Source organism: Amphibalanus amphitrite, unplaced genomic scaffold (genome assembly GCF_019059575.1).
Source record: "Amphibalanus amphitrite isolate SeventyFive unplaced genomic scaffold, NRLGWU_Aamphi_draft 000029F_arrow, whole genome shotgun sequence".
In the NCBI taxonomy this organism is placed as follows: Eukaryota; Metazoa; Arthropoda; class Thecostraca; order Balanomorpha; family Balanidae; genus Amphibalanus; species Amphibalanus amphitrite.
Window position 1 is genome coordinate 856,230 of NW_024881525.1, and position 21,847 is coordinate 878,076.

The 21,847-nt window shown below is 46.2% G+C and overlaps 2 protein-coding genes across 3 annotated transcripts; one reads left to right on the top strand and one right to left on the bottom strand.

Annotated features, from left to right (window-relative positions):
• Window positions 1-414: 414 nt before the first annotated feature.
• Window positions 415-9,273, bottom strand: LOC122366384 (chitooligosaccharidolytic beta-N-acetylglucosaminidase-like). 2 transcript variants are annotated; one of them, XM_043338597.1, is made up of 5 exons: window positions 9,141-9,273; window positions 8,009-8,127; window positions 3,115-4,045; window positions 2,740-2,883; window positions 415-1,291 (listed from the first exon to the last, which is right to left on the bottom strand). In XM_043338597.1, the coding sequence occupies exons 2-5, from the start codon at window positions 8,110-8,112 to the stop codon at window positions 545-547; spliced, it is 1,926 nt and encodes a 641-aa protein (XP_043194532.1). In that variant the 5' UTR covers window positions 8,113-8,127; window positions 9,141-9,273; the 3' UTR covers window positions 415-544. The 2 variants fall into 2 exon arrangements, with proteins under 2 accessions (XP_043194532.1, XP_043194538.1); XM_043338603.1 differs by lacking the exon at window positions 9,141-9,273 and having other exon boundaries at window positions 8,009-8,252.
• A 1,789-nt stretch (window positions 9,274-11,062) lies between these two features.
• On the top strand, window positions 11,063-16,656 carry LOC122366397 (chitooligosaccharidolytic beta-N-acetylglucosaminidase-like). The gene is made up of 5 exons (XM_043338613.1): window positions 11,063-11,200; window positions 11,408-11,760; window positions 13,912-14,842; window positions 15,061-15,204; window positions 15,571-16,656. The coding sequence occupies exons 2-5, from the start codon at window positions 11,423-11,425 to the stop codon at window positions 16,303-16,305; spliced, it is 2,148 nt and encodes a 715-aa protein (XP_043194548.1). The 5' UTR covers window positions 11,063-11,200; window positions 11,408-11,422; the 3' UTR covers window positions 16,306-16,656.
• Window positions 16,657-21,847: the final 5,191 nt, after the last annotated feature.

The window sequence follows — 21,847 nt, forward strand, 5'->3', positions numbered from 1 at the left end:
TCTTGTCTTCAGCTACATGTTTACAGATATCTATGTACTCATCTCCAGACACCTAGAACTATCGTCCTTACTTTACATTGGCTGCGATCGTGCGTAAAGCGTTACGAACAATAAAAGAGTTATGCATGATGCATTCTAATTCGGGCTGATGATGACACTACCTATACCTATTTTGGTGCCGTTGCCACGCGGCGCGCATCCATGGCGCAGGGACCGATCACTGTGGACACGGACTTAAAATGGTCGCCGGTCACCGACCTCAGGCAGCCTCGACTCCGTCATACAACAATTCAGAGCTATCATGACGATCATCATGACTTATTTTCGAAGGCTTATTTACATATTCATTTAATAGCTCATTTTCGCAGCTGTTTTGCTGCTTAATTTTAAATTTGTGATATGTAGTGTGTGTGTACAAATAAAGGCACGACAGACATTTCACTACTTCTTATCTTATATTTTTCTCGTGCACACATCAAAGTTCCCTGGGCGATTGCATCCAGGTGATTGCACAAGAGTTAGCTGAAATCTGGACGATCCAGCGTTAGTTGATGTAGCAGCTACCGTCGTACTGGTGGCAGTACTTTGGCTGCATGGTTTCGGCCTGGACGCCGCGGGCCACCATTCGCCGACGGTGGTGCACGAGGCGCCACTGGGCCGCTAGCGAGTCCGTCTCCGGCTCCGCCCACAGACGCTCGGCCAGCGCCGCGCCGCGAGGCCACAGCTTGGTGTCCAGGTTGGCGTCGTCGGCCTGCTCAGTCCACAGCGCCGCAGAGCCTCCCAGAATCTGGGCAGAAAAATCTGACTGACGGAGCGGCTGCGAGGGACGCCGAGAGGCCACGGTGTCAGAGCTACTCTGGAAGCTCTGCGCTATCTTCCTGGGACTGTTATCGTAGACGGTCTGCCAGCTCTTGTAGGGCGAGCACCAGTTGTTGCCCTTGCCGACCCAGGCGGAAAATCCACAGTCCAGATACCAGGCGTCGTAGTTGGATAGAATCAGCTCGTAGCCCTGTTTGAGCAAGTCGCCGATCTGCTGGTCTTTGCCCGTGGTCCAGATCTGGATGATGTACTTGCTGGGGTCGAGAAGCGACTCCTCGGCAGGTCGCTGGGTGAGGTGCGACGTCCACAGAATCGTCTTCTGCTCGCCGGCGATGCTGGTCCACATGTCGTAGACACGCTCCTGGAACTGGATCCACAGCTTCATGTACTCCTCGTCGTCGGTGGGGTCGCCTCCTTTCTCCTTGACGAACGCAGCAATCTCTGGCGTCGTCTTCCAGCAGTTCAGGTTGATCTAGAAAAAAGCAGCTATGTAAAACGCTATTTACCTTGCACAAGATCAATGCCTTTTGCTTTTGATATTACAAACTTCGGACAAGGCCTCGTCTAACATGTTAACTGGGGGGGGCCAAACCCCCGCAGTCACCGGCCTGGCCCCCCCAGTCAGGGTAAAAATGTCACTACTGGGGGGCCCGGCAAAAGCGAAAAGGCAAACGAATTTTTTACTGCAAGGCGTCAGTGCACATAAAAACAAATGCGTAAACGAAACATGGCAGCAATGTGAGCACATTGATATACCCGATTACCTCTGACTGTTTTCACGTGTTTATTTTGTTTACCTACCTGATACCATTGCTTTTTTCCGCTCAGCAATAGTTACATTTCGGGTTTTCAGGCGACCTAACTCCGTGTCCCGCATATTCTCTTTCACGTATTCTCCTGTTGTTTCTGTCCTCGGGGCGTCAATCTGTTGTTTTTCTTTCTACCTATCGTCGTCCTCATTGCGCGACGTCGAACTTCTGGCTGGACGGTCACCGCGGTGTGCGGTAAGAGTAGCTCCTAATAGTAATGAAGCAGGCTCCCATTCTGGGTGATCGTAAGCTCAGCCTGGTGGTCTGTCTCTGGGGACCGGAAAGACTAGTGTGGGCTACCAGAGGCCAACGTGGGTCCAGAAGCTGGCAATGGCCATCAGAGCTCGGCACCTGACGCTCATAAGCCGGCGGGGCCCATTAGAAACCGATGTTGTTCGCAAAAAATATATGCGTTCGTAATAAATTGCTAAGATAAGATCAATGTTCAGGTCATTCGAGGGCGTCAATTGTCCATTTTGCTCGACGATTATTCTAAGAAAATATTTGATTTCCTTGATTTCAACGTTCTTAACTCTATGCACGAACAGAGAAGCAGGAGCGCATACAAATAAGTGATGGCTCCCTTATAGCCATAACGGGAGCAAGATTCTTAGATAAACGGGAATAAGTCGTTAAATTTGAACTCCTACGAACAGTAAAGCATTCATGAGAGGCTGAAATCGTAAACAAATGACCAACTTAAAAAAGGTGCAGCGGTTCCAAAACTAAGGTTTCATTCTTTGTATGATTATTACTGTCTGGTGGGGCAATGTGAGGGGGTTATAAGCTAATGCAGAGGCATGGGTCGGATGTCTACTATTTTTAATTTATTTAGTGTTCAAAAAAAGTTCATCAGGTTTAAGGGCAGTGATAAAAAATAAGTGGCCTAAATCCGGTGAGAAAACTGAATTTGGGGGTACCCTAGGTTTGGCTCGTTGAGTCTCTGGCCCTCCCAGTGAAAATCTCTTAGACGAGGCCCTGACTTCGGAGGTCACTTATAAACGGCTTATAGCGTCGGAAGGTAATCAATCGTAGAAAGTGCGTTTTGTTGTTGTTTAGGACGGATGCAAAAGTAACAGTAGTAAAGTAGCAGGACGTCTAGATTCATTACCTCGTCTCCACCAATGTGGAACAGGTCCGGCTGGAAGACATCGTTGTATTCCACCAGAATCGTCTTCAGAACCTTATAGAGGTTCTCATTAATGATGTTCATCTGCCCGCAGGGCGGTTCGACGCAGAACTCCTGCCACGGCTCCTGTAAAAATAATTACAGTTGAATCACGACACCAACGAATGAATGTGATGTTCATATTCAATTGGAGAAGTTGGATATTGCCTTATTTTTTATCATACTTTATTAACTCCTTATGGTAGCAAAGCCTTTTCAAAGCGAAAACCAAGCCCCAAGGGACATATCACGGAACAGTCTGCCTTTCGTCGAGGCAGCTATAAGCTGACAGAGGTGCTGGCACCTGTCAGAACTCACCTTGCCCAGACAGACGGTGAGATTCCCCATACCGGCCTTCTCGCCCCACTGCCAGCCGAAGCCGACGTGGGCGGGCATGTCCAGCTCGGGCAGCAGGCGCACACCCCGCTCCAGCGCAAACTGCACCAGCTCCTCCACCTCCGCCCGGGTGTAGACCTCGCGCGGCGAGTACGCGCCGTACTGCGCCAGCCGCGGCTCGCCCGTGATCTCGATCGGGAAGCTGTGCGTGTCGGTGATGTGCCAGTGCAGCGTGTTCAGCTTGTTCATGGCCATGGCGCCGATGGTGCGGCGCAGGCCGGCCACCGAGATGAAGTTGCGCGACGTGTCGAGCGTCAGCGCGCGCACCGGGTACACGGGCGCGTCTCTGACGTCGGCCGTCACCGTCATCAGCGCGTCGTTGGCGTCGTCGTACGCCACCAGCTGCGAGAGCGTCTCCATGCCGTGGCGCGCGCCGAAGAACGTCTTGGCCTCGATGTGTGCCTCTAGCTGGTCGGCGTCGGTGTGCGTGATGTTCAACTTGTAGGACTCGTCAGTCTTCAGCGTCAGCGACGCATCAGATCGCTCTACAGTGACGCGGATTGTCAGCTGACGCGTCGCCAGGCTAGCACCCCTCGCAGAAGATAGCTCCAGGCAGCTTCCGCCAGGAGGTCGCATGTCACGGAGCGTTTCCTTGAGCCTGTTACCGGCCTTCTCAACAAGGCCGCGAACATCCTGCGAGGCGTCCACGATGACAATAACCTGGCTGTACTTGAAGGACACTGGTGTTTTGCCGAGGGTGACGGCCCCGGTCGGTTTCGGCCACAGGGTGAATCCCTTGCCACATGTCAGCTTGCAGCCGCCGAGGGTCATGCCATTGGTAGCCTCGCTGACAGGAGTGCGCACACAGGCCCCCTTCTTACATTCCCACATCCAAGGGAACGTTAATGGGCTTCTGTGGGAGGAAATGGGAATATCAGGTGTTGAAGTAAGAGCACCTACAACGTTAGACATCAACATAAGTGTTTGGTAGGTATAAGCTTTCGTACTGCATATTAACCGAAGGCTTGTTGTCAATAGTTAACCCGCGCCCTGCTGGGGGGGGGGGGTTGAACACCCCCTCCATTGTGTTTTTTCGCGAATATCTCAAAAACGGCGGCGCGGAGCGCCTCCGTTTTTGGTACCTTATCATACATCAATTCTACACATGTGAAAATTTCAGACCAAGGTCATTCAAGGTCAGGTCACCAGGTCACTTGAAGTGACCTCACCTCATAAAAAGTTTCAATGTCTGTCATAGCTACACCGAGTGACCGATCGCTTTGAAACGTTCAGCGATTGCTAAGAGTAATAGCACGTACAAAATGTATATCAGAATTTTGATATCGATGACCTAAGGTCAGGTCAATTTTGCGACCTCCCCATTATAAATCAATGGGAGAAAATTGAAATGCGCCTCTTTTGGACGGAAGACATTATAAACACTCCCAAACACTGAATTGCAAGTGGATTAGACACACTGAACATGAAAATGGTGTCCGTGACCCCTGTTTATGCCCTGAGATCATCTTAGGTCACGAATGGTATCTAACAGTTTTTCGCAAATAACTTTTGATAGAGGCATGCTAGAGCGATGAAAACGCATTAGATGTGTTCAGCTCGACGACACGGATCGACTGATATGCAGCATGACCCTTTCTGGTCAGGTCATGACCTTGACCTGAGGTCAAATTTTCAAGTTGACCTTTCAAGGTCAAGTTATAGTTCGATGCATCTTGACGAGAGGACCACGATGCCGGTAAAAGTATGGTCGTGCAAGGCTTGGGTCAAAAGTTATTGCAAAAAAACTGTTTCCGAAAAAAATCGGCTATTTTTGCAGTTTTTGCCCCCTGCAGGCAAAACCGTTGACGTTAGGTCAAATCTGAGAGGATTACTCAGAAAGGGCGTTAATATATTAACGCCCTTTCTATATATAGGGCTATCGAATGCGCTTTTCCGCGGCGCTGTACCTCTATTGGTTCCCGAGTTATGCGTTGGCATCTTGGAAATTGTCGACATTCGACCTGGAAATCGGCGAAATTTTGCCTTCAATGACCTCTGGTGACCTGACCTTTGACCTGACCAAAAATTGGCCGAAGTGATTTCGTCATTATTTTTTAAGCTCTTTCGAACGCCGCCTTCCGCATATCGCTACGTGGCCCAGGAGCCGAGTTAGAAGGGGGGGGGGGTGTTCAGACACCCCCCCCCCCCAGCAGGGCGTGGAAATCCAGGACCCCCAGCCGGGCGCGGGTTAAAACATTATTCGTTAGAACTGTGTTTTTCTATTGAAAAACAAATCGTTCCCTGACAATTTGGGAAAAGCTGCCTAAGATCAGTACATCTTTATATCCTTGTGGTACTTAATCTTACTTAATATTTTTTTTTTATAGATAGGTACAAATACCAGTCATGCATATCAGGAGACCATAGATAGCTGTAGGGCCATTGAATGAATAAATAAACAGGCGTACCTAAATGATTATTTGCTGACACTACCAACTACCTACACATGAAAGTTAACCCTCTAATGCCCACACATAGTTCCACGGTTCCAAAAATTAACACCTTGTGACATATGATTCATTTTGGGTCCCTTGTTCGAAATCTGATGTCAAATATTTTTTCGCAGTTCAAATTTCGGAAATAAATTTTGTATCAGATATGATACATTGGGCATTCCACTTGCTAATTTTTAGTGGTATCAGACCACACAGAAGGAAGTGAAGACATAGATGAGAAAATATATATTATCAAAAATTTCAGTGATAAAAGTGGCAGTTACAATGTGTAAAATGCCAACAAGACATCCTTTACTGTGCACCTTTTAACAGAACATTTTCTTAATATTTCATTGGCATTCTTCTTGTATCAAAATGTCCTTTCAGTCGGTGCTTACTGCTTAGGGAACAACGCTAATCATAGGCATCTTTTTACGAGTGCCTTCTATTCCTTCAATTTCCACGATACAGCGCAATTTTTTCATAATTCAGACATGTGGGTCATGCTTCTCAAACGTAGATGCATTATACACACTTGATATAGAAATGAAGACATTGCGGTTGGCTCGGCAAGTGGTCGAAGTGAAGCAGTTCTGATGCAAAATGCTGGACAGCCTGCCGACGGACCGGGATCAATGCCAAAGACGATGTTGGTTTATCTTCACGATAGCCGGACAATCCCTGGTGACTGAAACCCTCAGCCTGTGAATTGTCAGTTACTACTTTGACTGGTCGTGCGGTCCTGATGTCATCAGCGTCAGTATAACAGCCGCGCACTGACCAGTGCAGTAACCGTTGTACGTGTCAGACAACAGAGGTACAGGTAACTGTGCACCGATCGGCATTCGGCAGGAACTTGCACAATGTTCATTGACCTCATATGGAGGTGAGCATACGCATTACGCAATGCCGTAACTTTTATTCTTGTGATCAGTACAAAAGTAGTATCCATGTTTTAGTATAATCCTTTTTTTTTAGTGACACTCAGCTACCCCATTGTTGGCGGCATATGTCAATATATGACAACAAATGACATACCTGGCAGTGAAAATGCTTGCCAGGTGTCAGGCACCTGCTGGAACCTGGCAGCAGTGCATGGTTGCCTACTTCTTAGATAGGAAATCAAAGGAACCACGCCCTTCGGTCCTGAGTCTGTCTTCATGGCGAGCCCGTTTAGCGAGCTTCCTCTGAAGATGACGATATAGTTTTCCACTCCACATTCAATCTCTTACTACTGGGATGAACGGAGGAGATTTGAATCGCAAACAAATTGTGAATCGTTCTCCAATATGAATGAAAAATGCTGGCTGGCTGCTAATGCAAGTCTTCATCCATGCCCAGCTAACACATAGACCCACAAGCCATAAATAAGCCCGTCCACAACCCCTGTTGGAATATCGAAATTGTGCAAGAGACCGCTGAATCCTCCTGTCCCTAACATCAAGTCTCAATTTTTGGTTTCATAAATGCTCGCACGGATGATCGTTCCTTGAAATCAACAAGCTTGTCATCGATAGCATGTCATTCCTAACATGGTTTTAGAAGATATGGTCTGCTTGTGTCCTGCAGATCAAAAGGTTCACTATTGTCATCGTCAAACAGTTGCAAAACCATATTCCTACGAGCGTTAGAAAAGTCGAGATGTATGAGGCATGTAAGGCCACTCATAGAGAGCTAGATGTTAGAAGATTGACAAGGATGAGAGGCGGCATAAGCGTACCAATATCGTTATGATATTTTAAGTCTGGAGCGGAATAGTCTGGAGCATCTGGCGCAAGAGGTGCGAACTTCACAAATTTATGCATCTTGTACCATCGTCATTTGCAATGACTCACAGGCCATTGCAATGCTTATCACCTGAGAAAACTATGGTATTGGCACACCGTATGTTGCAGCGGCGAAAATTTCATAGAAAATATTGGAGTGCTATGCCCACTGTATCATATCTAGTATCCCCAAAAATAGGGGTCCATATCTTTGACCCTGAAATAGCTGCGATGTTTTGCAACATACTATGATATATGTTGAACATTTGTCTCACAGTATACCAAGTTTCTTTCCAAATAACCAATTTTTTGTTTTCTAAATGCTTAAATTTACACTTGCATCTCAAATTGACTTTCAGCAAAGGACAAACTGACCCTCTTCAAAATCACCTGGTGGGAAACTGAGATATCATTACTTAAAAATTTTGCCACCAGGTGGTTGCCAAGTCGTACCACTTCTGATACTGCAGGGTTTTCAACAATTTTCACCTCTATGATTAGCAGGCGAATTTTCTGCAAATTGACTTACAGATATGATACCGGGGGCACTAGAGGGTTAATTATATTACGCATAATAGCACATAATAATAGTATAGAGTTTTAGTTTTTACTCACGTCAGCTTGCACACGTCCTCCCTGCGTGCCCACGCCTTGGTCAGAGGTTCCGTGTCATTAGCTGCCGAAACTGCCAGAAGGCAGATGTAGAGTACCGCCCTCATCTTGGAGCCCCAATGCTGAAATAAGATATACGAGCATTGAACCACTGGCTAAGTGATACAGATGCTGCTGAATAGTATTTTGACTATGCGGTCGTGTTTGACTGGCATTTGCATATTAGTGTCTTCTATGCACCCTTCGCTCCCCCCCCCCCTCTTGAGTGAAAACTTTTTTTGCTCAAAATATGCATCTCGTGAATGTCATCTCTGCTTTATTACGATTCTTGGGCAATTTGTACCGAAGTCCACCAGCATTCTTGCAAGTGAAATTATTTCTATGGTCATTTATTTTACTACACCCTCGCAAAATATTATAATAGCAATGCCGTAGGTAACCCGAAAATAAGGCGGGTCAGGATTATGAAACACCATATTTTACCATAATTCTCGGCACGTGGCTTCTGGCATGGTACCTAGACCAAAAAAGCTAAGATATGAATAATAATTTTATATATAGCATTAATCGGTCCATTATTTAGCAGATAATGACGTGGACGTAATTTTGACGGACAAACTTAGGCCGAAAGAAGTTATAAATGCTCTTCGAGCCACACCTACATATGCATATTATCGGCTGTCAACCACGCAAGATAAGAAGCCTCCGCTAAAAAAAAAAACTTAAATAGGTAAGGGCAACCGCAACAGCTTACTGTTTAATTAATATCTTGAAAATGTGAGCAATTGGTGACAGTGATGTCTTCATTGCAAATAAATGCTTCCCATTTTCCCATTTTCATTACCTGAGTTCAAATCAAGATCATTACCTCCTCATTTCCATGATAAGCATTTCCTCACCCGAACCGCACAAAACACTGCCCGTCTCTGAGCTTGACGAAGCAAACACGATAGCCTGTTAATGCGCTAAGAGAGGGGAACAAGTCTCTCTACTGCAGATGATAAAGATATATCATAAAGTGCACATAAGAGTCATGAGCAATACCAACAATTACTAACCACCCAACCACCCTATAATCACCCAAAGTCATACGTATGCAATCACCCTATTCCAAAATTTACTTAGTGTTTCTTACCGTGCAGTCGCTTGAAGGATGTGTCCTGCGAGCTATCCGTGTTCACTGGCCTCGCTTCCTCCAGTCCCGGCGACCGAGGACTGGCCGCCGACCGTCGTCCTCATTCTGTCTCCCTTCCAAAACCTGTCCAGTCCTCGCCCCAGGGCACAGATAATGAACTGATTAAATACAGTAGAACCCGAACTAACACAATGGTCATGGAAAGTAGCGCCTACGTGACCTCATGATTGGGAGGAGTTTTGGCCGGGTGGCGGGCTTGAACGTGTTCTAAATGTGCTTCTTTAAATTTAACTATAAAACATAGACCTCTACATAGACCTCTACATTTGGTATGTAGAGGTCTATGTATAAAAGTATTTCTCTTTCGGATTAGTATTGTGCAATGATTGACCGATGCGTTCAGCTTCAAGAATATCAGTTGAATTCGTGTTATCATAGTGTAATAAATAACTTGGATAAAAGATAAAAAACTATAAATAAATCATGTCATTTATTACACTATGTTGTTATGTTGCTGCGTTAAGCAACGAGGCACCGGTGAAAAGTAACAAAATATTAACATTCCATTCCATTTTCAATTCCATTCCAGTTCATTCTCCGTATAAGGGCTTTCGATTTCCGGCTAAGGAATGCCGATCTACCCAGTTATTAATTCGAATGTCAGAAGTTGCCCTCTTACCTATGCATGGCGCGTTTGAGTGAATGTTCCAGCAGCTGGTCACGGGATGAAATGCAGGACTAGATGAAATGCATTGGGATGGGTGGCAGCAGATCACACTTTCTCTTGCGCTTGACCACGCCAGGGGCTGTCAGCTAATGAAGCGGCGCACTGCAATGGTGGGTAGACTGAGACTACGAGACGTGCTGAGTGATGAACTGCAGTTCACCATTGAGTGAATGGAGTTCATGCACTCAATGTGCAATGCCGTCGGCTGAGTGTCGTGCTTCCTAAGATCGCAAAGGGTCATTCACCCACTAAGCCTACCAGTGCGTTCGTTGTCAATCCTTATGGAAGCCAGGCTCCGTGAAAAGATGCTTATATAATGATGCCGACGTTCGTGCATGACATTTGATAAGACTTACTAGCATTGCACAACGGTACGCCTACAGTTCTAACCTTTCCGACCAACTCATAAGAACAAAGAAGCCGTCAGTTAGACACTCCTGGTCTGGCTCAGGAAGCCACACCATGCGCCTAAACTGCTAATCCAGAAAACACGAAGCAATGACACAACCTATCGCTTCGGCCACTTCATCCCAAATAAGAAGTTACCTATCTTTGATCGCACTCAGACGATGCCCAATATTTCAAATCGGTAGGAACTATAAGAACGTAGTTAGGTACGAAATACGACAAACCCAGTTTTTCTGCCGAGAGATCTGGGAAAACTTAAAAGCTCACGGCCTTTTCGCAGCCCTCTGCATCGTTCTTCTCTCTATCGCAAATAGTGACTGCTACTGGCGACAGCAATTCCGTATTCAATCGGCTCTGTCCGGACCCCATTCAATTCATAACTGCCCACATCGCGCATAACCTATATATAAGATATGGTCCGGTGAGAGCGATCTTCTTTGCCATCGGGACTAAGGCATCGGCTCGTTAAAACCAGGCTAATGCTCACCCCATCAGGTGGCATATCCTAGAGGGACGCAACGCTACCATTACAGCGGGATCAACCACCGAAGAGCATCAGTCGCTGATCAACTCAGCTCAGTAACCCCCCACATAGATTTCCTCATCGCTTGACCCTCAACTCACCTCAACAGACCAAAAAGGCCCAACCCAAACGACCCAAACAATGAAGCGAATATTCCCGTCTATAGAGCGTCGGACGGGCTGTGATGCAACACAGCCTGATGGCTATCTCTGGACTGCGTCGCCTCCCCCCGCGACCGGTCTCCAGGTGCCCGGGGGCGATGGGCGGCCCCCGCCGCTCACTACCTGCCCGCGCCCGGCGCCGTGACCCCACTGCAGTGAGAGGGAGGTGCACGGACAGGTTGCACGCTTCGACAGCGCTCTGCACGGTTTGGAGCAAAGCTGTCCGGTACGCAGTGCACAGGTGAGGCGAGGTGGGGGCTGGGTGGGTGAGACCAGGCAAACAACTGGCTGCGGAAGTGGAAAGGCTGATTTGTTTTCCCTATGTTGATTTATAACGATGCAATAGATGGTGAAGCGTTAATTTTTTCCGTCGAATGCAAGATAATTAACCAAACCAATGAGGGCTCATGCTACATGTTTTATGACGTGATGACATAATCTGTTGCAGGATTCGGTAAAAAGGATGAAGCTGCTTCTCTTATGCCTGCTCGTATGGGTGGCTAACGCCCAGGACACCCCAAACAAAGCAGAACATCATGAAACCCCACACACAACAGAACATCATGAAACCCCACACACAGACACAACAGAACATCATGAAAACCCAAACAAAACAGAACATCATGAAGCCCCAAACAAAACAGAACATCATGAAGCCCCAAACAAAACAGAACATGCATCTGGAGAGGCTTCGCATACCGAACACAAGACTGTCGAGGCGATTCTATCCAAAGCGGAAGAAGAAAAGGTATCTGATTGGGTGCAAGACTGGGTTGAACCCGGCTCAGTTTGCAAACTCAAGTAAGTACCCACCGAGTAATAGCATAGATAAAGCTAATACCTATATTTTATTTGCGTTTTCCTTACTTATCGTTGCAGTTATGTTATTTGGTCCAATATAATGTTGCCATGTTTAACCCGGCAGTTGCTGGGGTATTTCGCCACCCACCGTTTGCTGGGGGGGGGGGGGGGGGCGTTAAACGCCCCCAGCCGATAACTCGAGAACCAATAGGCGCAGCGAAACGCACGAGGCGGCAAACGAAAGAGCGCGACGAGACGCTTCAGATGAGTACTTTAAAGTTGAATTTTGAGGTCACAGGTCGGGTCAAGGTCAGGTCAAACACCTGAAATCGGGCTTTCAGTAGCATGGACTTCAGGACTTCGCAATGGGCGCCTCTCGCCATAAACTCTGTCAAAACGGTGCACAATCCATCTTATAAGGCCTACGAGAGTGTCAGCTCCATGTAGGGGTCAGTCAAGCATAGGTCAGGGTCAAGGTCAGGTCAACCGGGTAGGCACATATCCCCGAAAATCAAAACTGATATTCGCAGCCTGTGACACATGTTTAACGGGTAATTTGGGGCGTAGAACACGATGGTGACATTCGTTTTATCATATGTGTACGTGTTTGGCTCAAAAAGTTCAATTTAAGAAATTCATGTAACATGGTCATGAAGTAGTCACGAAAAATTGCCAAGATTCAGTTCAAGATTATGGAAAATGCGGAACGATAATCAATAATCGAAGATAACCATTTGATTGATCATGGTATTGGCAGTCTAATGGCGTTTACGGCATGTCTGTATGTCTACTCTGTGATTTTATATGATTTTTTGAACATATGCCGTTTTTGGTCGAAAACTCAGAAATCATGACGTCACTAAAACCTCGATATCTCAAAAATTTTCCGACCGATTTTTTTGAAACTTTGTCACAATACACTTCAATCGACTCCCTACAGGTACCCAAAATTTGGCGCGCCTGCGGCGCGCCGTTTTTATGCTATGGCCCGGCGAAAAAAGTGGGGGCGTTTAACGCCCCCCCCCAGCAACTCGCGGGTTAAAGTAAATAGCTCACTTTTAACATGGGGTTTTGAACTGGTATAGCAGTTCCGTAACTTGAGCCGAGACAAGCACAAATCAGGAGCTTTTACGGCCCAACGATCACCCTAGGCAAAGATATTCCATTTCTCGTCCCGAAAAAGGTGCCTTGCAGGGGTCATTTTCCTCTTTTAAGACTGAAGGAGTTCTTCCTATATTAAAATATAGAAAACAATATTTTTTATAAAAAGGTTTTAGTTTCTTTGCTGATCATTTTGAGCATAAAAAATCATAAATTCATTGCAAAAAAACAATTTCGTGAAAGTGAACTATTCCCTTTAATGACGCACTGATAAGGATTGAAGGAGAGGTAACGATCACCATCAGGCAAATATTCCTTACCAAACTTGAGAACACTTTCAGATCACTTATCTTTTATAGTTTCTTAATATTTAGGTACCTATCTTTTATACTATCTTTTATCTTTATATACGTATGTTGATTTTAATAATGTTTTGGAATATAATAAGCTTGTATAATTTCTCCACGAGTGTGCTTTGCTGGCTTCAGAATGATTTCTAAATCTCTCTTATGTTTTTGTGCTTTTTATAACGAAAAGAATAAGTTGTTAAAAAATATATTATAGCTATGTCCACTTCTTTGAAAAATTAACATGGATAAGGCTAGGTCGTTTCAATAAAATTGTTGTTCTTTCGTAAGTTTGTGTTGTAAAATTAGGCACCATTACTATTAAGATTATAGTCCAGACGATTAAATGGGTATGACTGAAAGGTGTGACGCATACTAAGGAATAATCTTATATGTTTTGAATTTATTCAACGTTGTTTTTTCATCGAAACAACAAATTTGGAGTTACAGGAAGAACGATTTGGACCCAGTGACAGAACGCAAAGTAATGTGCCTCGGTCTTCGAAGTTTATTTCTACATAAAATGTCGGTACTCAGCATTACATAAAAGCAGGAAAAGTATGGATATTGGATAGTGGCTACTTCAGGTTATGAAGTAGCCTAGGACATAAACATTGAACACTGCTGTCACTGCAATAGCATATGCAAACGAGTGAGAAAAAAGATGCCAAATATGACACCTATGTTTTTCCTGTCTGCACAGGAGTCCGCTGACGTTCCCGTGGATGTGGGAGTGTCGGGAAGGCGCCTGTCTGCGCACTCCCGTTAGCGAGGCTACCAATGGCATGACCCTCGGCGGCTGCAAGCTGACATGTGGTAAGGGACTCACCCTCTGGCCGAAACCCACTGGAACGTTCACCATCGGCAAAACGCCAGTGTCCTTCAAGTACAGCCAGGTTATTGTCATCGTGGACGCCCCGCAGGATGTTCGCGGCCATGTTGAGAAGGCCGGTAACAGACTGAAGGAAACGCTCCGTGACATGCGACCTCCTGGCGGAAGCTGCCTGGAGCTATCTTCTGCAAGTGATGCTAACCTGGCGACGCGTCAGCTGACAATCCGCGTCACTGTAGAGCGATCTGATGCGTCGCTCACGCTGAAGACTGACGAGTCCTACAAGCTGAACATCACGCACACCGACGCCGACCAGCTAGAGGCGCACATCGAGGCCAAGACGTTCTTCGGCGCGCGCCACGGCATGGAGACGCTCTCGCAGCTGGTGGCGTACGACGACGCCAACGACGCGCTGATGACGGTGACGGCCGACGTCAGAGACGCGCCCGTGTACCCGGTGCGCGCGCTGACGCTCGACACGTCGCGCAACTTCATCTCGGTGGCCGGCCTGCGCCGCACCATCGGCGCCATGGCCATGAACAAGCTGAACACGCTGCACTGGCACATCACCGACACGCACAGCTTCCCGATCGAGATCACGGGCGAGCCGCGGCTGGCGCAGTACGGCGCCTACTCGCCGCGCGAGGTGTACACCCGGGCGGAGGTGGAGGAGCTGGTGCAGTTTGCGCTGGAGCGGGGTGTGCGCCTGCTGCCCGAGCTGGACATGCCCGCCCACGTCGGCTTCGGCTGGCAGTGGGGCGAGAAGGCCGGGATGGGGAATCTCACCGTCTGTCTGGGCAAGGTGAGTTCTGCCGAAAGCCAGCATCTCTGTCAGGTTATAGCTGGTTAGACAAAGGCAGACCGGTTCGAAATGTTTTTTATGTTCAGTTTACAAAACACCGCTTCTAAAATGATTGATGCATCATTGTGATAAATAATGCCACTCTAAACTCTTCTGATAAAGTAAGAACACCACATTCATCCCTTGGAAACTAAAACAAACATGCATTTACACTACAGGAGCCGTGGCAGCAGTTCTGCGTCGAACCGCCTTGCGGGCAGATGAACATCATCAATGAGAACCTCTATAAGGTTCTGAAGACGATTCTGGTGGAATACAACGATGTCTTCCAGCCGGACCTGTTCCACATTGGTGGAGACGAGGTGATTACGAAATATCCACTTCTACATATCAATCGCGCAGTTATTGCCATCACCTTCCTCCATCCCCGTTCACCCACCCACTCCGTTCAACTATGGCTTACGTGACACAAAGTACATACATTGTCAATGGGAAATGCATGAAAAATACAGTGTTGGAAGCACTAAGAGAAAGTGCAGCCAGATACAGCTGCCATTGCAGTTGCCATACAGCTGTATCTGTCCCTAAAAGCCTACAGGAAATGCCGTTTTAGTTGATGCCTATTAGGTTCACTTAACATGTTTCTGAAGAAAGCGAGTGTCCCTACTAGTTTCTTTTTGTTAATGGCCAGGCTTTCCACCAGTTATCGATTCGCATTCCTTTTCCAGATCAACCTGAACTGCTGGAAGACGACGCCGGAGATTGCTGCGTTCGTCAAGGAGAAAGGAGGCGACCCCACCGACGACGAGGAGTACATGAAGCTGTGGATCCAGTTCCAGGAGCGTGTCTACGACATGTGGACCAGCATCGCCGGCGAGCAGAAGACGATTCTGTGGACGTCGCACCTCACCCAGCGACCTGCCGAGGAGTCGCTTCTCGACCCCAGCAAGTACATCATCCAGATCTGGACCACGGGCAAAGACCAGCAGATCGGCGACCTACTCAAACAGGGCTACGAGCTGATTCTATCCAACTACGACGCCTGGTATTTGGACTGTGGATTTTCCGCCTGGGTCGGCAAGGGCAACAACTGGTGCTCGCCCTACAAGAGCTGGCAGACCGTCTACGAAAACAGTCCCAGGAAGATAGCGCAGAGCTTCCAGAGTAACTCTGATGCCGCTGCGTCTCAGCCAGCTAGTCAGTCAGACTTCTCTGCTCAGATTCTGGGAGGCTCTGCGGCGCTGTGGACTGAGCAGGCCGACGACGCCAACCTGGACACCAAGCTGTGGCCTCGCGGCGCGGCGCTGGCCGAGCGTCTGTGGGCGGAGCCGGAGACGGACTCGCTAGCGGCCCAGTGGCGCCTCGTGCACCACCGTCGGCGAATGGTCGCCCGTGGGGTCCATGCCGAGACCATGCAGCCAAAGTACTGCCACCAGTACGACGGCACATGCTATATCGACTGAGTGCTGGGTAGATCCTCGCTGGGAGCGGTATTTGCTGCATTACCGTCCGTCAATTTTCGTAGATGAGTTTTTGCACTTGATGAAATTTATGTGACTTTACATCTCCGCTGTTTTTCGTAATTACTTCGTTCGTTGCAACAGACTGACTTAAAAAAGGTAGCAACAGACCAATTGTAAATGTATCGCTGAGCTGTTTAGTTGTCTGCATGTGCATGCCGATTAGGTATCTGCTAATTCCAACGTGGCTAATACACCATAATAGTTGATAGATACCTTGTGACGAACTTGTGCCAATAAAACGTAAAACGTTGCTACGTTTGAGGAACATCTTGAATAAACATTAGAGAAAAAGCTAATTGTGGTAAAAAAAGAAGAACGCTCACCCAGTATGTATTGTGCTGAAAATGGCCCAATAGATGATCAGACGATGTTCTTTCTTCCCATTTGACGTCTCAATGTCAGGCGATGACCTAAGGACATTTACGGGTCATATCAAATAATTTACACAGCAGTTCTAGCTTTTATCTATCCTATCATTTATAAAATAATCGTAGTTAATTATTTATCCACAAGTGAAAAAACAACAACAAACCGAAAACACATAATTGACCTATGTACAGTTGACTACAGAACGAGGTCCCAGTTTTCACGATCAGTTGCCTGGAGTGGTAGGCTGTACCGCATCACAAGGGCTGAGTTAACCCGCGCCCCACTGGGGTCTGCGTATAACACGCCCTACTGGGGGGGGGGGGGGGCTATTCATAGCCCCCCTCCTAACTCCGAAACTACTGGGCCGATCGTCAAAATTCAAACGGTGTCTGATAGCCACGGAAAAACTGTCGAGCGAAACCTAATTTCATTGACCTCGAGGTCACCGATGACGTCACAGGTCAGGTCAAAGTAAAAATTATTAGCATTTTGGCTTCTTCACGTTTTGAGCTCTGGCCGCCGTCTTACAAGTCAGATCAGGCTCATTTTTGGTTCACACACTCGTGAACAGATGCTCTAGATACTCTGAGGGTACCAAACTTTTACTTTGATTTTCAGGTCAAGGTCAGGTCATCACAGGTCACGAAAAGATTATATCATCCGTCGGTCACGTGACACATGTTTTATGGTCCATTTAGGCCAAACATTACGAATTTGATGTTGTCTGTGTCATTCGAGGTCATTTTGAGTCAAATCTAGCTTAGGTCAGGTCACTTTCAGGTCAAAAAAGGTCAAATTTTGAAGTTAAAATTTTTCAACAGAAAAGGTGTCTATTGGATGCAGTTTGAGCTCAGGAACACGATAATGCTATTTATATTGACGTACGATGTCAAATTCATGCTGAAAAATTGATTTGAAAAATCAATAATTGTTATTTTTTTGCAATAATGCGTATAACTTGGCCATTTTCGAAGATATTTAGCTAAAACTTGCTAGAGTTAGTCATATTAATGCGTTCTATCACATATATTCCGGTTTTTTCGAAAAGTCAAACATTTTTGGGAAAAAATGCAGAAATATAAATTTTGAATTTTATTATATAAAATTTTCGAAATTTTCAAAATTTCGAAAATCCGAGATAGCAGTTTGATAGCGCAGTCTATTTTGACTCCTCTCATGCAAAGAAATTGGATCTAGCTTAAAAACTGAGCTCTTGGGAGCGATTGCCGTGGTTCAATGTTTTGCGTCGAAATCGGCCGAACATGACGTCACTCTGACGTCATTTCCGCCCGACCTATGGTAGGTACGAAGTTCAAATTTTGACACAAGGTGTCAAATTGATGCAGCCGAAGGTACTGAAAGTCTGGCGTCGATACGTCAAGCGGTTTGGAAGTTATTGCAGAAAAACGGGAGGGGGGCTATAAATAGCCCCCCCCCCCAGTGGGGCGCGGGTTAACAGTTAAATGCTGTGACCTAACGTTCAAACCTAACGTTTAGCGCTTAACTGCATGATAAACGGCACACCCTAGCGTTCCAGTGAACTGATACCTTCTTAGGAGTGGAGCACCATTCTGTACAGAGCCCTCCACCGCGCCGGTTGTTTGCCTTGCAAACTTCTTGCGAAGATGTGGACTCGTTTGATTTCGGCAGAATGCAATATAAAAATGACACACTTCAGGTTTTGCCCGGATTCACCCCAGACTATTAAGGACAGCTCGAAGCGACTTTTACCTTACACATCACAGAGCCATTGAACTGGAATAGAGAAAACGTGGGCCAAGCCATTCGGCGTCACTCCGAGCCGTTTGACCTACGGAGGTCAATAAATGTCACGACCCCTAATTTGCACAGCAGATTGCTGCCTACCCAGTGGAGACAGAAATCTGAAAACCACTATACGACTCACTGTGACCTATACGAGTAGGTATTTTTTTCATAAGCCATTCAGATTTTGAAGCTGGTGAAAGAAATTCCATATTTATACCTTTCTTGAGAAAATCTAAAAAATAGTAAGTCCTCGAGCAGCTACTGACATTGTGTGAATGAACTGCAGCTCTCTCCTGAGAGTATTTCAACACTCTTTTGTGCTTTTTCGCAAATATGAAATATCTAATCTAAAACAAAAAACTTCGGCAAGAGAGAGAGAGAGTGAGAGAGAGAGAGAGAGAGAGAGAGAGAGAGAGAGAGAGAGAGAGAGAGAGAGAGAGAGGGAGAGAGAGATTTTTTTTTAAATAATTATAAGCTTTATGGTATCCTCAAGATGAGATTCAAGTTTCGTTTGCACACTCACTCCTAAGACCTGAAGAACCGGCAAACGCGAACCAACGACACGGGATCAGCTATTCGTATGCGTTTTGATTGTTGCTACGCCAGAAATATAGAAACCAGTTATCAGGCCGCCTCTGACCCTTGATGTTGATCCAAGGTCAGCTTTCGGCGTCGTTGTGCTGGCGAAGTTTGTGAGCTGGCAAAGCGAGCTGTCGAAGGTGAGCTGTCAAAGCTTGTGATTTGTAAAAACGTGGCGCAGGATGACGGGTAAGAGACAGGCCTGCGACCGACAAATCGGAGAATTAGCATCAGGGGGTGGGATCACGGTGAATCAATAATAGGTACTGCATTATTCATTGCGTAAGAGGGAAGATGTCGGGTGCTTATGATCCAGACGCAGCATAGAGAAAGCTCTTTTAGCTAAATTTAGCTACGCCAAATTTTAGTATGTGAATTTCACAATCATCCGTGATATTATCAGAACCAGAAAAGGGATGTTATCGATGGGTTGATTACGGTGCAGATAACATAGTAACCGTGCAGATAACCATGTTCTATACATATCATATTCGGATTAATTTTGGCATTAGGCACCAGTGTAATTAATCACCTGGAAGGCACCGATTATCCACATGCACGACCCAAATAAGACATGTTTACAAACAACGAGGCGACACTCGGCGAAAAGAGTGCAATATTTGACCGTAAGTACTACACATACAAAAATTAAATCCATATGGCTTTCGAAGAGAGCGTTGACATTGGCTTAGTATTGGTCGGCAGGCCGAAGCTTGGCATCCGATTGCTTTGACACCCCACTAAATAGACATGCAACTCACTGGGAAGGCTACAGCAGTCTGCCTCGGCAGCAGGCACCCGGCTGCAGCTTCGACTGTCCCCAGCCAACCGCAGGCAGTGACCGGGGCCACTGACCTTCGTCAGAAGCAGACCGGAGAAACCGGACTGGGGACGCGGCGCAGCCAGTCGACAACAGTCTCTAAACTCGCCGGGACAGAGGTCAGTTCAAGGGCCTCCCGGACCGGAATATCACCGCCCTATCGTCTTCGGTGAGCCTGTTTGCTGAACAGATTTATTTATATATATTGAGACGGGTTACACAGCACATTGGGTGGACGCGTTTCGTCTAAATGACTTTTTCGACACCCTCTCAGAAATTAAAACAATGAACAGATTGTGCTGTGTAACCCGTCTCAATATATATATTTGTCTATTACTACTCAGATTTATTTATGTTTGCCAGCAATATAAAACGCTTCGAGCAGGAGTTGCCTATGCCGTGTCTGGGCCGATCGTCAAAATTCAAACGGCGTCTGATAGCCCCGGAAAAACTGTCGAGCGAAACCTAATTTCATTGACCTCGAGGTCACCGATGACGTTACAGGTCAGGTCAAAGTGAAAATTATTAGCATTTTGGCTTCTTCACGTTTTGGGCTCTGGCCGCCGTCTTACAAGTCAGATCAGGCTCATTTTTGGTTCACACACTCGTGAACAGATGCTCTAGATACTCTGAGGGTACCAAACTTGTACTTTGATTTTCAGGTCAAGGTCAGGTCATCACAGGTCACGAAAATATTATATCATCCGTCGGTCACGTGACACATGTTTTATGGTCCATTTAGGCCAAACATTTAGAATTTGATGTCGTCTGTGTCATTTGAGGTCATTTTGAGTCAAATGTCACGTTCAGGTCAAAAAAGGTCAAATTTTGAAGCTAAACTTTTTCAACAAAAAAGATGTCCATTGGATGCAGCTTGAGCTCAGGAACACGATGGTGCTATTTATATTGGCGTACGATGTCAAATTCGTGCTGAAAAATGGATTTGAAAAATTAATAATTGCTAATTTTTTTGCAATAATGCGTATAACTTGGCCATTTTTGAAGATATTTAGCTAAAACTTGCTAGAGTTAGTCATAATAATGCGTTTTATCACACATATTCCGAATTTTTTCGAAAAGTCAAAAAAAATGGAAAAATGTAAAAATATAAATTTTGAATTTTATTATATAAAATTTTCAAAATTTTCAAAATGTCGAAAATCCGAAATAGCAGTTTGATAGCGCAGTCTATTCTGAGTCCTCTCATGCAAAGAAATTGGATCTAGCTTAAAAAGTGAGCTCTTGGGAGCGATTGCCGTGGTTCAATGTTTTGCGTCGAAATCGGCCGAACATGACGTCACTCTGACGTCATTTCCGGCCGACCTATGGTAGGTAAGAAGTTCAAATTTTGACACAAGGTGTCAAATTAATGCAGCCGAAGGTACTGAAAGTTTGGCGTCGATACGTCAAGCGGTTTGGAAGTTATTGCAGAAAAACGGGAGGGGGCTATAAATAGCCCCCCCCCCAGTGGGGCGCGGGTTAAATGTCTTGATATCAAGAGTAGTTATCTAAATGTTTTAATTTTTTGATCGAAAATAATGTAAGATAGCTTGACAAATAAAGTACCCAAGCAACTGGCCCGGCCGGGCCCGGGGGTAGTCCAAACCACGGCAGCCTGGGGGACAAGATCTACCCCCCCCCCCCCCGTCTAACTCCGTAAATAAGGGAGCTAGCCTATGGAAACAAAAGCGGTACCAAGCGAAAGGTCTTTACGAGACGATTATAAAGCGCGTACAATTTTGACTTCAGGTCGATTTTCAAGGGCAGAAGTCAAGTTCAAAGATAAAATCCGGCACACTGTAGTGATCACATATAGTAACTGTTCTAAAAGACGGTTAAATGCACAAAGCCGGCAAAAGTGGGTGAGAATCGAAAGACGGAATCTGAGCGTTCCGATCCCTCAAGTTTAAGGTGAGGCTCATGCTCAAAATTGAGCTAGAACTGCGC

What these genes read in the sequence shown, in the direction of transcription:
- LOC122366384 (XM_043338597.1), bottom strand. Translation starts at nt 8,112, where the DNA reads ATGAGGGCGGTACTCTACATCTGCCTTCTGGCAGTTTCGGCAGCTAAT. An exon ending in GAGGACGTGTGCAAGCTGAC is followed by an intron (nt 4,046 to 8,008) that starts GTGAGTAAAAAC and finishes TTCCTCCCACAG; the next exon opens with AAGCCCATTAACGTTCCCTT. An exon ending in TCCACATTGGTGGAGACGAG is followed by an intron (nt 1,292 to 2,739) that starts GTAATGAATCTA and finishes GCTTTTTTCTAG; the next exon opens with ATCAACCTGAACTGCTGGAA.
- LOC122366397 (XM_043338613.1), top strand. Translation starts at nt 11,423, where the DNA reads ATGAAGCTGCTTCTCTTATGCCTGCTCGTATGGGTGGCTAACGCCCAG. An exon ending in GGCTCAGTTTGCAAACTCAA is followed by an intron (nt 11,761 to 13,911) that starts GTAAGTACCCAC and finishes CTGTCTGCACAG; the next exon opens with GAGTCCGCTGACGTTCCCGT. An exon ending in TCCACATTGGTGGAGACGAG is followed by an intron (nt 15,205 to 15,570) that starts GTGATTACGAAA and finishes TTCCTTTTCCAG; the next exon opens with ATCAACCTGAACTGCTGGAA.